Below are 13,309 nucleotides of genomic sequence, written 5' to 3' on the forward strand. Positions count from 1 at the left end.
ATGCCTGTATTTAGATCTCTATAAATGCCCTTTGCCTCCTAGTTCTTTCCTCTATTTCTTTTTACTTTCCTCTTGTCCCTCTATCATATTCATCCTTCATTTGGGTTTCAGGACATCCTCTCGGCTACATTGTCCTTGATCCAGCCCTGCCAGACCTCCTACACCCTCCTCGCCATTGATTTTCAGTCACTTGTTGTTCCCTTGTCCCTGGGTTTGTTAACACCCACTCCCTTTCTCCCGCCTCCCCCTCTCCCATGTCCCCCTGGAACTGTCATCCTGTTGTTCTCTCTTCTAGCTTGTTTATCCTGTCAATCCCTTCCATATAGACATGCAGCACCAACAATATGCACCAACACAAGACCGGGCACAGCGAAGCAACAATGGAAAATAAAATAATAGCTACAACAACAACAACAACAACAAAACGAACCCTATAAGTAGTCCACGGTCTATTTGTTGTCCTTTATGAGTGTTTTCCAGTCGAATCTGATGGGATGCCATGCCCTGGTCCCAGAGTCTATTTTTGGTATTCCCTGGGGACTTCGTTGCTCTGCTCCCCTTGGGGCTCTGTTGCACATCCCCAGTGTCTGACTTTGGCGTGGTGGGCTCAGGCACAATTCCCACTGTGTGTCTCTAGTGTTGTCCCCCCATAGTGCTATGGATCAGAGGAATGTTGTGTCTCGTGGTGGGGCCAGCCCTATGGTCCTCTCTGTGCATTGGCTGCTCTGAGCAGAAATATTGTCCTCAGGGCTTGGTGAGCCAGGATGTGCTTCACTCTTTCTTCCCTCCCCCCTCATTGGCTCTTGAGTGCTCTGATCAGACAAGTCCCTCTCTCTGAGCTGTAGTTTCAGTGCTGTCCTCTGAAGTGAATTCTTCTGGGGGGTAAGGGAGTGCAGTCCACTTAGTTGGTAATAAAAAGTTTTAATAAGATAGCCAAAGAAAATTAGCTAGAAAATAGTTCTCTGGAAAGTCTTCCAAGATGGACAAAACTGTGGAAAAGCTATGCTAAAAAAGGGGGGGGGCAGAAACATAAAATGAGAAAACCATGTACGGAAAATAATTCTCAAATAACAAAAGAATGCTATGTGAAACTATATACCCATAAATTTCTTAATTTCAAGAAGAGGCTAGCTCTATAGGGGAAATTCTTTGTTAAATGGCTCCACAGGAAACAAAATCTAAAGAAATCAATAGGAAAAGGAGAAAAATCTATATTGTAAAATCGTTATTTCCCCAAAGTTTACCAGCTTGAATGTGTTGTGAGTGCGTTCTTCGGAGTTCATTAACAGCTCATAATCCCTACACTTATTCAAGAAGTTGAAACACTGAAAAAACTTGAAGATGTTCAATTAGAGTTACACATTTATCGCAATTTTTATATATCAAACCCAACAAAGGTGGCCCCCTAGAAAGAAAACCCTAACCCAGCCTCACATGGCAACAAAACCCAGAAATCCAAAGCGAAACCCAATCCACAGGCATCAGGACTGAAGCAGCAAGACCGTGGGCCTGGGAGGCGGCCCAAAGACAGGCATGCCCTGGCGATCCCAGGAGAACCAACACCGAAGCAAAGCTGTCCACCTCCGGGACAACCCAGCGACGGAAAGCAGACGCCTAGAGCGGTGTGACACCAGCAGAAGAGAATGGTCGGTTTCAGTTACCGCCCCGCTGGCTGTAAGGATGGGCGGGCTCAGCCAGAACCCTAGGACCATTAGAAGAACGGCCATCAGAGCAGAAGGCTGGAGATCTCTGTCTGCCGTCTGAAGCGTTGGAGGCTTGGGCCAGAGGCATCAGAAGCCGAGGCAAGGAGGCCGTGGAAAGAACCAAAGAGCAGTACGGAGACGACATGACTCTGAGACACAGCAGTGGGCAGAGTTCCTAGCCCAGGGATCAGAGGCCAAGACACCACCTGACCGAGAAGCTGAGGATTGGAGAGAAACTTGGCTGCAGGCTGAGGAGCGAAGCTGCTGTGGACCGATGTTTGTCGTCTTAATGCTTTCTGGTCTGGGCTTGTAATGACCTACTGGCATCCGCCAGTGCTGCCTACTGAAGCAGCAGAGGTTGGGGTGGGTCGCCCTACTCAAATGAAGCTGAGCTGGCCCCCTGCTGCTTGAAGCCACGTCTCCCCAAGTTGGGGTCTCAGTGGGGACTTGGGGAAAGAGAACAAAGGAAGGGGGTGTCTCGAGGCCCCACTGTGCGGGTTTCATGTTGGTTGAGAAGTGGACATGACCACACCTGTGCCACCAGGTGTCATGTGGTGGTGAGCCCCTACATGCTACTGCCTGTAGCTGCAGGCCACACAGCAATGAATCAATGTCAGGGACAGGGGCTCCTGCAAGACGACAGGGCTCACAAGGCCGCTTGTGCCTCCACTACAAGCTGGGCAGGCTGGAAAGTGTTCCTCGGGTCCCCTCCTGGTGGAGTAGTGTGGAGGGAGCAGAACTCAGGAAATACTGGAGAGGGATTCCATCCACTGGTCACCATCTGAGTCACTCAAATGCCGAGGTTCTGTGCCATCAACCATAGCGCAAACCTTGCTTCCCATGTGCACAGGGAATTACTAATCACAAAATCATAAAAAGAAAGCAAAGGGCTTCTCTATAGAGAGTCTAAAATACTGAGTTAATCCTAACCACCTGGTAAACCAGGTCACTCTCCTTTCACCCACTTCCAGGAAGTATCCTCTGACCTTTTGTCATTGACCTTGGGTGGCACCTTGGCAAGATGGAAGCAGGAGCTCCCAGAGCTTGTGGGCTGGACCGTATGTCATTTGCCAGGCTGACCCCTACACCTGGAGGAGAAGGGAGAGTACAGCCAAACTCACCACCCCATCAAGCTGAGGCCAGTCAAGCCCAATCCAATGGGCCAGTGTGAGGGCCCGGACGTCCTGGGTAAGTCATTGGAAACCCATCCAGTGTTGACTGGCCTCTCATCCATCACCAAGGGCAGGTTCAATGGTCAGATTGGAGAGCAGAGCTGCCTCCTAGCACCCCACACGGTCTTACCTCCACCCCCTGGGGAACATGCCTCAGGGTAGCTGGGAGCTCTTGGGACAAGGAGTTCACGGGCTACGTGGCCACTGCTCTCCTGGCAGCTCTCACTGAGCAGCCGCTTCAGCATCTGGTTCTCCTTCAGGAGGCGCACCTGCTTCTTGAGGTCGGCATTCTCACTCATGAGCCTGTTCATCAGCTCATTGCCCTCGGCCATGGCCGCTTATGCCTCCGCGTCACATATGGGCCAGCGTCCCCATAGAGGTGGAGATTCTACCATGGACACCCCACAACAGCCAAGTCCACGGAGTTCCAGGATGGCCACGGCCTTCCACAGCCTTGTGATGTCGCCACCCTTAAAGAGGCGGCTGCCGCCTACCAGCACTTTCTGCTGCCCAGCCTGTGTTCAGTCACCTGCAGACAAGTCCTGACTTGCACGCCCAGGAGAGCCAGCTCATGAACACCCTGGAAAAGAGACTAGCAGTCCAGTACCCACCCCAGCACTTTCTTAACTGTTAGATTTCGCTCAAGAAGCCATTGGGCCCGGAGTTTCCTTTTAGAGAACTTCTAAATTTCTTTTTTTTTTTTTTTTTTTTCTAAATTTCTTATTCAATTTCTAAAATAGATATAAGGCCACTCCAATGTTCTGTGTCTTCTCACATCCATTTTATAACAATTGTGGTTTTCAAAGAATTGTTTTCATTTTGCATAAGTTTTGGAATACAGGCATTAGGTGGTTCAAGCTATTCCCTTATTATTCTTGTTTAATAGTTTTATTGGCATATATTTCACATATCATGCAATTTAATCACTCAATCTTATTAAGGATATTTGTGTGATCATCATCACCAATTAATTTCAGTTTTCTTCTTATACTCATTGTTGTTAGCTCCCCACGTCCCCCCATTCTCCCCTGTCATGCCCCTATCTAGTTACTGTCTTTATAGATCTACCTATTCTGGATTTCATATATAGAAGATTTTATAAGGCAAACAAAACAGACCAAAAGAACCAGCAACAATGAGTAGACAAAACATAGAAAAATCTCAAAGAGAAAGCAGAAAATATTAAAAACTGAAACAACTTTAGTGCAAGGGATGAGCGAATGACAGAGTATTCCGTTCGACCTAACCACATCTGCCATCATGGACTTGGCAATGCTCTCCGTACGGTAGGAAAGTGATTCACATCCCTGGGTACAGTCAGAGGAGATTCACCGGAGACGTAATCCACGTGGAGCCCCTGCAGATGCGTTTTGGAATTCTGCTGTCATCCACAGCCTTCTGCAAATCAGATGTTCACAATTTAAGCTCTGATACCATTCCCTCCTTCAGATTTGGATTTTTTTTATTTATAATCCTGGGATCACGCTGGCTGTTATGCTTCTTCCTTAATTGACGCCTCACTTAGATGACAGCTTGTTTGAAAACAAGCCTTTAAAGACCCCAAACACTTTTCTTTGTGATAGTTGGACACTATTTGGTTTCTTCCCCACACTCTGCTGCTGCTGCTGCTGTTGTTGTTAGATGCCATCTATTCCGTTCCCACCCATAGCGACCCAATGCACAACAGAAGGAAACACTACACAGTCCTGTTCTATCCTTACAATTGTTCCTGGGCCTGGGCCCATTGCTGTAGCCACAGTGTCCAATGCCTCTCCTCGAGGGCCTTCCTCTATGTCGCCACTCTACCACCCCATCCCCACTTTACCAAACAGAATGTCCTTCTCCGAGGACTGAGCTCTCCTGACAATATGTCCAAAGTATATGAGACAAAGTCTTGCCATCCTTGCCTCTAAGGAGCACTCTGACCAGACTTCTCCCAAGACAGTCAGCTTGTCTTTTTAGCAGTCCATGGCACCGCCAGGCTCTTCTCCAGCCGCACATTCGAATGCGCCGATTCTTCTTCAGTCTTCCTGATTCGAGGCCCCACTTTCGCCGGTATTTGAAGCGTGGGTTGCGTCAGGCACACTGTGGTCCTCCAAGCCACATCCTGGTTCTAAAGCGGTCTTGTGTAGCAGATTTACCTAGTACAACACGTCTTTCAGTCTCTTGACGGCTGCTTCCATGAGCATGGATTGCTCATGTTGCTACACACCCAGATCTTCAGTGATCTCTGCATGAGGACAAGCATCGAGCAGAGCATGTCTGAAGAACTACTTGTTCTTCTTATTCTTTTATGTTCGTGGGAGCTGAGTGATGAACCCTTTTCACTCTTGATGAGGCCTTTGTATTTCTCTCCCTCCCCCTCTTTTTTTCTTTAACTTGATCAAATTAGATGGATTTTTTCAAAGATTAACTTCACAATGCTTAAGGATAATTTCTGGTTTTATTTGTTCTATTTCCTCTACTTATTTTGGTTATAAGTTTCTTACGGTGGAAGCTTAGAACATTGATTTTTTAAACCTTTCTTATTTATAGTCTTAACATTTAACCCTGCTAACATTTAAGTGCTTTAGTTATATCCCACAAATTTTGATGTCATATTTTCATTTCATTCAGCTTGAAATATTTTTTTTAATTCCTTGTGTTTTCTTTTTTGATCATGGGTTATTTAGAAGTGTGCTAATTTCCTTTGATAAAAATTCCAAATCTTTTTGTTATTGATTTCTAATTTAGTTCAACTGTAGTCAAAGAATGCATTCTGTATTTTTCAATCCTTTTACATTTCTTTTTTATATATAATGATTTCATGACTTTTTATTTTGTATTTTTTTAATTGTGACAAAATCATACACAATAAAACATTCCTCTTTTCAACAACTTCTACATGTGTAATTCAGTGCCATTGATTATACTCCTCATGTTGTGCAACCATTATTGATTTCCTTTTCCAAATTATTCCACCACCATTAACCTGAACCAATCTCCCTAGGCAACAACTCTTCCTCCACCCAGGGTAACCATCTTTTTTTTAAAGTTGTTTTCTTAATATAAAAATCACAGATCATACACTTCCATAGTTAAATCACTTTTTAGAAGAATTATAGATACCTCATCACAATCACTCTAGTCCTTTTAAATGTCTTAAGACTTATCCATGATGCCTTAAGGCCATATGGCCTTAGTGAATATCCCACGTGCACTTCAAACGGATGTGTACAAGAGAATTTCAAACAGTTCATGGGAAAAAAATCCATTATCTTTTCATTCTTTTTTCCACAAAAACTTTAAGTCCTCCCCCTACCGCCATACTTTACCATTTGGCGGGTAGAGAACTCTATAAATGCCAGTCTAGTAAAGGCAGCAATTTAGTTCAAAGCTACATCCTTACTGATGTTGCTTACTCTTTTTTTTAAAATCATTTTATTAGGGACTCATACAACTCTTATCACAATCCGTACATACATCAATTGTGTAAAGCACATTTGTACATTCATTGCCCTCATCATTCTCAAAACATTTTCTCTCCACTTAAGCCCCTGAAATTAGGTCCTCATTTCCCCTCCCTCCCCGCTCCCCCCTCCCTCATGAACCCTTGATAAGTTATAAATTATTATTTTGTCATATCTTGCCCTGTCCGCCGTCTCCCCTCACCCACTTCTCTGCTGTCTGTCCCCAGGGAGGAGGTCACATGTACATCCACATGTCATCGGTTCCTGATGGAGCTTACTCTTGTTGTGGTTGTTTCGTTCCCGCTTCAGTTCTGGCAGCGATTTAGTTTCCTAGGGCTTTTGTAAAATACCACAAACTAGTTAGCTTATAAAAAACAGAAATGTTTGCCTTACAATTCTGGAAGCTAAAAGTCCAAGTCAGGATATCAGCCCTGTTGGTTCCTTCTGTGAGCTTGGAGGTAAAAAGTATTCCACACCTCTCTTCTAACTTCTGGTGACTCATGGGTCTCCTTGGCATGCCTTGTCTTGCAGCCGTATTCCCCCGCAGAGTGCCACGCATGGTCCTTTATCCCTCTGTCTCTGTGTACTGTCTCCGTTGATCAGCTTGTAGTATGTGAACGCTGACAGTGAAAAGGAAGACCAAAGGATTGACACATACATTGTGGTGCTGGTCCAAAAAGGGAAAAGCACGCTGACGGCACGATGGCCTTCCAGAACAAACACCCTTGGAGAAGCGCAGCCAGAACGCACCTTAGAAACACGTCTGGTGAAACTGGTGCTGTGGACATGTTATCAGAAGGGTCCTACCACTGGAGAAGAACAGAGTGCTTGGTAGAGGTCAGAGATAAAGAGGGAAGCCCCAAGTGGGATGGACTGGCCAAGACTGCAGGAGTGGGCTCAGCATCACTGGGGTTGTGAGGGTGGTGCGGGACCAGGCAACGTTTCTGTCTGTTAAAAACTCTCTATGAAGCAGGAGTGAGAGCGGACCTGATGGTGCTTATCAACAAGTAGTACGGCCTCTGCTTTCACATCATTGGATTCCTGGTGGCATATGTTTCTATACATTTTTGTTTGTAGCATGCCTGTCTGTTTGTCTGTTGTGATGGCTTGCATGTTGCTACGATGCCAAAAGTTATGCCATTGATATTTCAAATACCAGATACCAGCAGGGTCCCCCAAGGTGAACAGGCTTCAGCAGAGCTTCCAGACGAAAAACAGACTTGGAAGAAGAAGTAGGCTAGTCACTTCTGAGGGATTAGACTCTGAATAGCCCATGACTAGCCTTGCCATCAGACAGAGAGCACTGTAAAGTTGGATATGGCAAGTGTAGGGAGGGTTAAAATGTAACACCTCATCATTTGATCCTCCTTTTGATTCATTTTAAAGTTGTCTTCGTTTTAATATCTTCTGCTTGCTTTTCTATTGAAGTTTTTCCCTTTGTCGTTGTTGGTTTTTGTTGTTCTTTTGTTTGCTTCCTGTTTATGTTTTGTGTGATTTTTCTGTATATGAAATCCAGAATAAGTAAATTGAATTAATAATTAGCTAGAGGTATGACAGGGAAGATTGGGGACAAATGGGGAGCTAACAACAGTGAGTACAAGAAAGAACAGTGAGTAAGAACAGTGAGCTAACAGCAGTGAGTAACAGCAGTGAATATGAGTAACAGTGAGTACGAGAAAGAATAACATGTTCTGAAGTTGATTGTGGGGATGACTGCACAACTCTTCTGAATATGATTGAACTATTAAATGGTATGAGATGTGAATTATGTGTCAGTAAAGCTATTTTTAAAGGCTCGTGTAAATAGCAGCAGAACCTTGTCAGATACAGAGCCAGAAGACGAGCCCTCCAGATCGGAAGGCCCTGACACACGACGGAGGAAGCCTTCTCAAAGCAGAGTCGGCCTTCAGGACTTGGCCGAAGCAAAGCTTCACGACTTTCACTTGCTGATGCAACATGACTCAAAGTGAGAAGAGCCTGCGGCAGCCATCCATTCATAACTGGAACATGGAAGGTAGGAAGCATAAAAATTGGAATTTGTAAAGAATAAAATGGGATGAATAAAGATCTATATCTTAGACATTAGGCATGAGTGAGCTGAAATAGTTTGGCTTTGGCCATTTTAAATCAGACAATCATAGGCTTACTAGGCCAGAAAATGGCTAATTCAAGAGGAAAGGTGTCACATTTGTCATCGAAAATAACACTTCAGGATCCATCTTGAAGGAAAGTGCTGATAATTATCTACACACCTCCCAACAAATCCAGTTAACATAAATATTATTCAAATTTAAGCATCAACTACTAAAATGAGTAAGTGATGAAGAAATTGAAGAATTATACCTACTTATTCGGTCTGAAATTGATCAGACATGCAACCAAGACAATAATTGGGGATCAGAATGAGAACGTTGGAAACAGAGAAAGGAACAGTCTATGGAAAATACGGCCTTGGTGATAGATATGAGGCAGGAAAGCACATGGCAGAATTTTGCAACACCAATCATTTTTTTCATTGCAAATGCCCTTTTCAACAACATAAATAGCAACATATAGACTTTGCCAGATGGTATATACAGAAATCAAGCTGATGATATCTATGGGAAGATATGATGGAGAGGCTCAATGGGATCACCCAAAGCAAGGCCCAGGGTCAAATGTGGAACATATTATGAATTGCTCCCATGCAATGTCAGGTTGAAGCTAAAGAAAATTAAAACGAGTCTGTGAGAGCCAAAATACAACCTTGAGTGTGTCTCGCCTGACCATCTCAAGAACAGACTTGATGCATTGAACACGAATAACAGAAGATCCGACGAGTTGTGGAATGACATTAAGATCATCACACATGAAGAAAGCAAAAAGGTCATTAAAAGTGACAAGAAAGAAAAGACCGAAGTGGGTGTCAGAAGAGACTCTAGATCTTGCTCTTGTACATAGAGAAGCTAAAGGGAATGAAAGAAATGATGAAGTAAAAGAAAAGTTCAAAAGTAGTTCAAGACAATTACAATGAAATGTGCAAAGACCTGAAGTTAGAAAGCCAAAAAGGAAAAACATGCTAAGGATAGCTCAAGCTGAAACAAATGAAGAAAGAAAAAAAAAAAATCAAGTCTCGAGTTGTAATACGAAGGATTCTACGGGCAAATAACTGAACAATACAGGAAGCACCAAAAGAAGATGGAAGGAGAGTTGCTGTACCAAAAAGAATTAGTGTACATTCAACCATTTCCAGAGGTATCATATGAACAAGAATCAATGATACTGAAGGAGGAAGTCCATGCTACATCGGGAGCTTTAGGAAAAACTAAGTCCCAGGAGTTGACAAAATACCAATTGAAATGTTTCAACATGCTGTTGCTGCACTGGGAGTACTCACTAGTTTACACCAAGATATTTGGAAGACAGCCACCTATTCAAATGACGGAAAAAGATCCATATTTGTGCCCATTCCCAAGAAAAGACCCTTATTTGTTACTAACAGAAGGTGGAAATGATTGAACGATATCATTAGTATCACATGCAAGTAAAAAATTTGCTAAAAACAATTCAGAATCGACTGCAACAGTATATCTGCAAGAATGTCCAAGCCGATTCCGAAGGGGACGTACAATAGGGCTATCAAGGGTGACATCAGATGGATCTTGGCTGAAAAGGTGCTTACTTGTGTTTTATTCACTGTGCCAAAGCAGTCGGCTGTGTGGCACAGACAATGATCATATTGCGAAGAAATGGGAATTCCAGAACAGTTCCTTGTGTTCATGAAAAACCTGTACGTGGACCAACAGGTAGTCATTGGAACAAAACAAGGGACTATTTCCAGCTTTAAGATCAGGAACGGTGTGTGTCACCATACTTGCTCAATCTACATGCTGAGCAAATAAGACAAGAAGCTGGACTATCTGAAGAAGAACACACCTGAGGATTGGAAGATTTCTTAACAAACAGCAATATGCAAAATGGCACAACCTTGTTTACTGCAAGCAAGGAGGACTTGCAGTACTTTCTAATGAAAATCAGGCCACAGCTTTCAGGTGCGATTGCAACTCCATGGAAAGACAGCAGAAACCCTCACACCTGGACCAAAAGACAACATCACGACAAACAGAGACGTGGTCCGCAGTGCCGAGGCTTTCATCTTATGGGGATTCATCATCAATGCTCATGGAAGCAGCGGCCAAAAACATCAAATGCTACATTGCACTGGCACGTCTGCCACAAGAGACCACTTTAAAATGTGAAAAGACTCGGGGAGGAGACGAGCCAGTCAGGATGTGATATAACGATGAGAAATACAACTTTCCTCTAGTTCCTAAATGTTTCCTCCCCGCTCCCACTACCATGACTAGAATTCGACCTTGCAAGTTTGGCTAGACCAGAGGATGTACACTGGTACAGATAGGAACTGAAAATACAGGGAATCCAGGGCGGATGAGCCCTACAGGACCAGTGGTGTTAGTGGCGAAACAGGGAGGGTGGAGGGAGAGTGGGTAGGAAAGAGGGAACCGATTACAAGGGACTATATGTGACCTCCTCCCTGGGGGACGGACAACAGAAAAGGGGGTGAGGGGAGATGTCGGACAGGGCAAGATATGACAAAATAACAATTTATAAACTATCAAGGGCTCATGAGGGATGGGGGAGTGGGGTTGGGAGTGGAAAAATGAGGACCTAATGTCGGGGGTTTAAGTGGAGAGAAAATGTTTTGAGAAATGCACTTTACACAATTGATGTGTGTATGGATTGTGATAAGAGTTGTATGAGCCCCTAATAAAATGTTTTAAAAAATAAATAAAATAAAATAAAATGTGAAAAGAGCCAAGATGTCCCCTGAGGACTAAGGTACACCAGAGTCAAGTCATGGCATTTTCCATTGCCTCGAATGTACGCAGAAGCGGGACAATGAATAAGGGAAGCCAGAGAAGAAGTCATGCCCTTGAATTATGGTGTCAGCAAGGCATCTTAAAAGAACAAAGAAATCTGTCTTGGAAGTACAGCCCAAAAGCTGCTTACAAGCGAGATGGCAAGAGTTCACCTCACGTATCAGTCACAGGACTAGGACATCATGTTTGATAGAGGGTCCACCAAAAAAGGACTGGCGTGGTGGCTCCAGCAGAAGTCCTAACCTAACAATTGTGAGGATGGTCCAGGAGCAGGCAGTGCTTCATTCTAGTCTGTGTCGGGTCCCCAAGTCAGAACCACCTCCATGACTCCTAACGGCGTGTCTTTATCCTTAACGTTTCTTGTGGACAATGTATCATTGGAGTTACCTTTTCATTGGCGGTCTTAGATCGTTTATAGTTTGTAACATTTATTTACTTGGCTGGTTGTAATTAAATATATGATCTCCTTTGTTTTGTTTGCTCTGTTCTTCTTTTTCCTGTGTTCTTTCTGATTCTGCTGTCTCTTTCCTAGCGTATTAGCTCTACTTCTTTTGTTTTGTTAGTGCTTGCTCTCCCCAACGTGTAGGGTTAGTGTTGTCCTCGGAAGTACATACTTCTAATGGGGGGTGGGGGGGTCAGTTTGATTGGGGCTGGACCTGTAGACCTCTCTGTTCATGAGTTGTTCCATGTGGTAACCTTTTGCTTTTAAAACCAATTACATATTGAATACATTTCAAGAGTGAGAAGTCTTCTATATTTAGTGGTGCCGTTTCTGGTCCTTGTCATCCTTTGGTAAAGACCAGAGTTTTCATCTGGTACAATTGTCCTTCAACCTGCATTTCTCTTAACATTTCCAGTAGAGCAGGCCTACTGGAAAATTCTTTCAACCCTTGTTTCAAAATCTATCATATCTTAACTTTTTTAAAGTATTTTCTCTAGATATGGAATTTCAAATTGATCGGTCTCTTCTAGTTTTTAACCCTTTGATGTTTCACTGATGAAAAGACAGCTGTCATCCTATCTTTATTTACCTACAATGCCAAGAGTTCCTGGGTAGTGCAAAGGATTAAACACTCACTACTAGTCCAAATGTTGATGGCTCAAACCCATCCAGAGATGCTGGAGAAAACAGGCGTGGTAATGTACTTCCAAGTCTTAAAAATCCTTTGGGTGGTATAGCAAGGTGTGGTAAAATCAGATGGTGCCTGGCTAGCAGAAAGATTAGCATCTGGGGTTTTAAAAATAGAGCAACCATCTAAGCCAGTGGTTCTCAACTTGTGGGTCGCAACCCCTTTGGGAGCCAAACAACCCTTTCACAGGGGTTGTCGGATTCATAACAGCAGCAAAATGACAGTCATGTAGTAGCAACGAAAATACTTTTATGGTTGAGGGGTCACCACAACATGCGGAACTGTATTCAAGGGTGGCAGCATAAGGAGGGTGAGAACCACTGAAAGTGAAGGTGTCAGTAAGTCCACACAGAAGAAGCACACCAGTCAGTGTGATCCAAGGATTGTAAATAATAAAATCCAAGACCAGAGGAAGGAATTGTACTAGCGCCTTAAGTTCTGAGCCTCTGGTTTGCAGACTATGTAAGAAAGTGAAAGCTCAAAATCCAATTGCAGAGTCCCCAGGTGGACTAAGCTTCTGGTGAATCCCTTCTGACCACTGGTCAGGGATGTGACTAGCCTTGCTCCCAGTACATTGGAAAGTAGATTATTGCAGAAACTTTAACCAGGTTAAAATTTAACATCATTTGCCCGTTGGACTCATTTAAGATGTTTTAGCTTTTATTATTTTCTGCTTTATTTTGGATTGAGGGGGCTTTTAGGTGTGTTATTTTGGTGGTGATGGTGGTTCTGTATGATTTTCCTTATAGATGAAATCCAGGACAGGCAAATCAACACAGTAGCTACATTAGTAACTTCTTAGGCTTACGGCAGGAGAGGTTGGGGGACATGAGGAGCTAATGAGTACAGAATGAAAAAAATGTTCTACAATTGATTGGGGTGATTTTCCAACTCTTTTTAAATATATTTAAACCACTGAACTGCATGGTATGTGAATTCTATCAATAAAACTGTTAGAACAATTTTTTAAAAGAA

General features: G+C 43.5%; 1 protein-coding gene across 1 annotated transcript in view; it reads right to left on the reverse strand.

The window, feature by feature from the left end:
- SPATC1L (spermatogenesis and centriole associated 1 like) overlaps positions 1-3,207 on the reverse strand; it is a 30,409-nt gene extending 27,202 nt beyond the window's left edge. The window contains exon 1 of the mRNA XM_004696884.2: positions 3,006-3,207. Within this exon, the coding sequence (XP_004696941.1) occupies positions 3,006-3,207 (202 nt within the window). The remainder of the gene's footprint in view (positions 1-3,005) is intronic.
- Positions 3,208-13,309: the final 10,102 nt, after the last annotated feature.

This window comes from Echinops telfairi, unplaced genomic scaffold (assembly GCF_000313985.2).
Source record: "Echinops telfairi isolate 266 unplaced genomic scaffold, ASM31398v2 ScPeMD7_7469;HRSCAF=8507_0, whole genome shotgun sequence".
Taxonomy (NCBI): domain Eukaryota; kingdom Metazoa; phylum Chordata; class Mammalia; order Afrosoricida; family Tenrecidae; genus Echinops; species Echinops telfairi.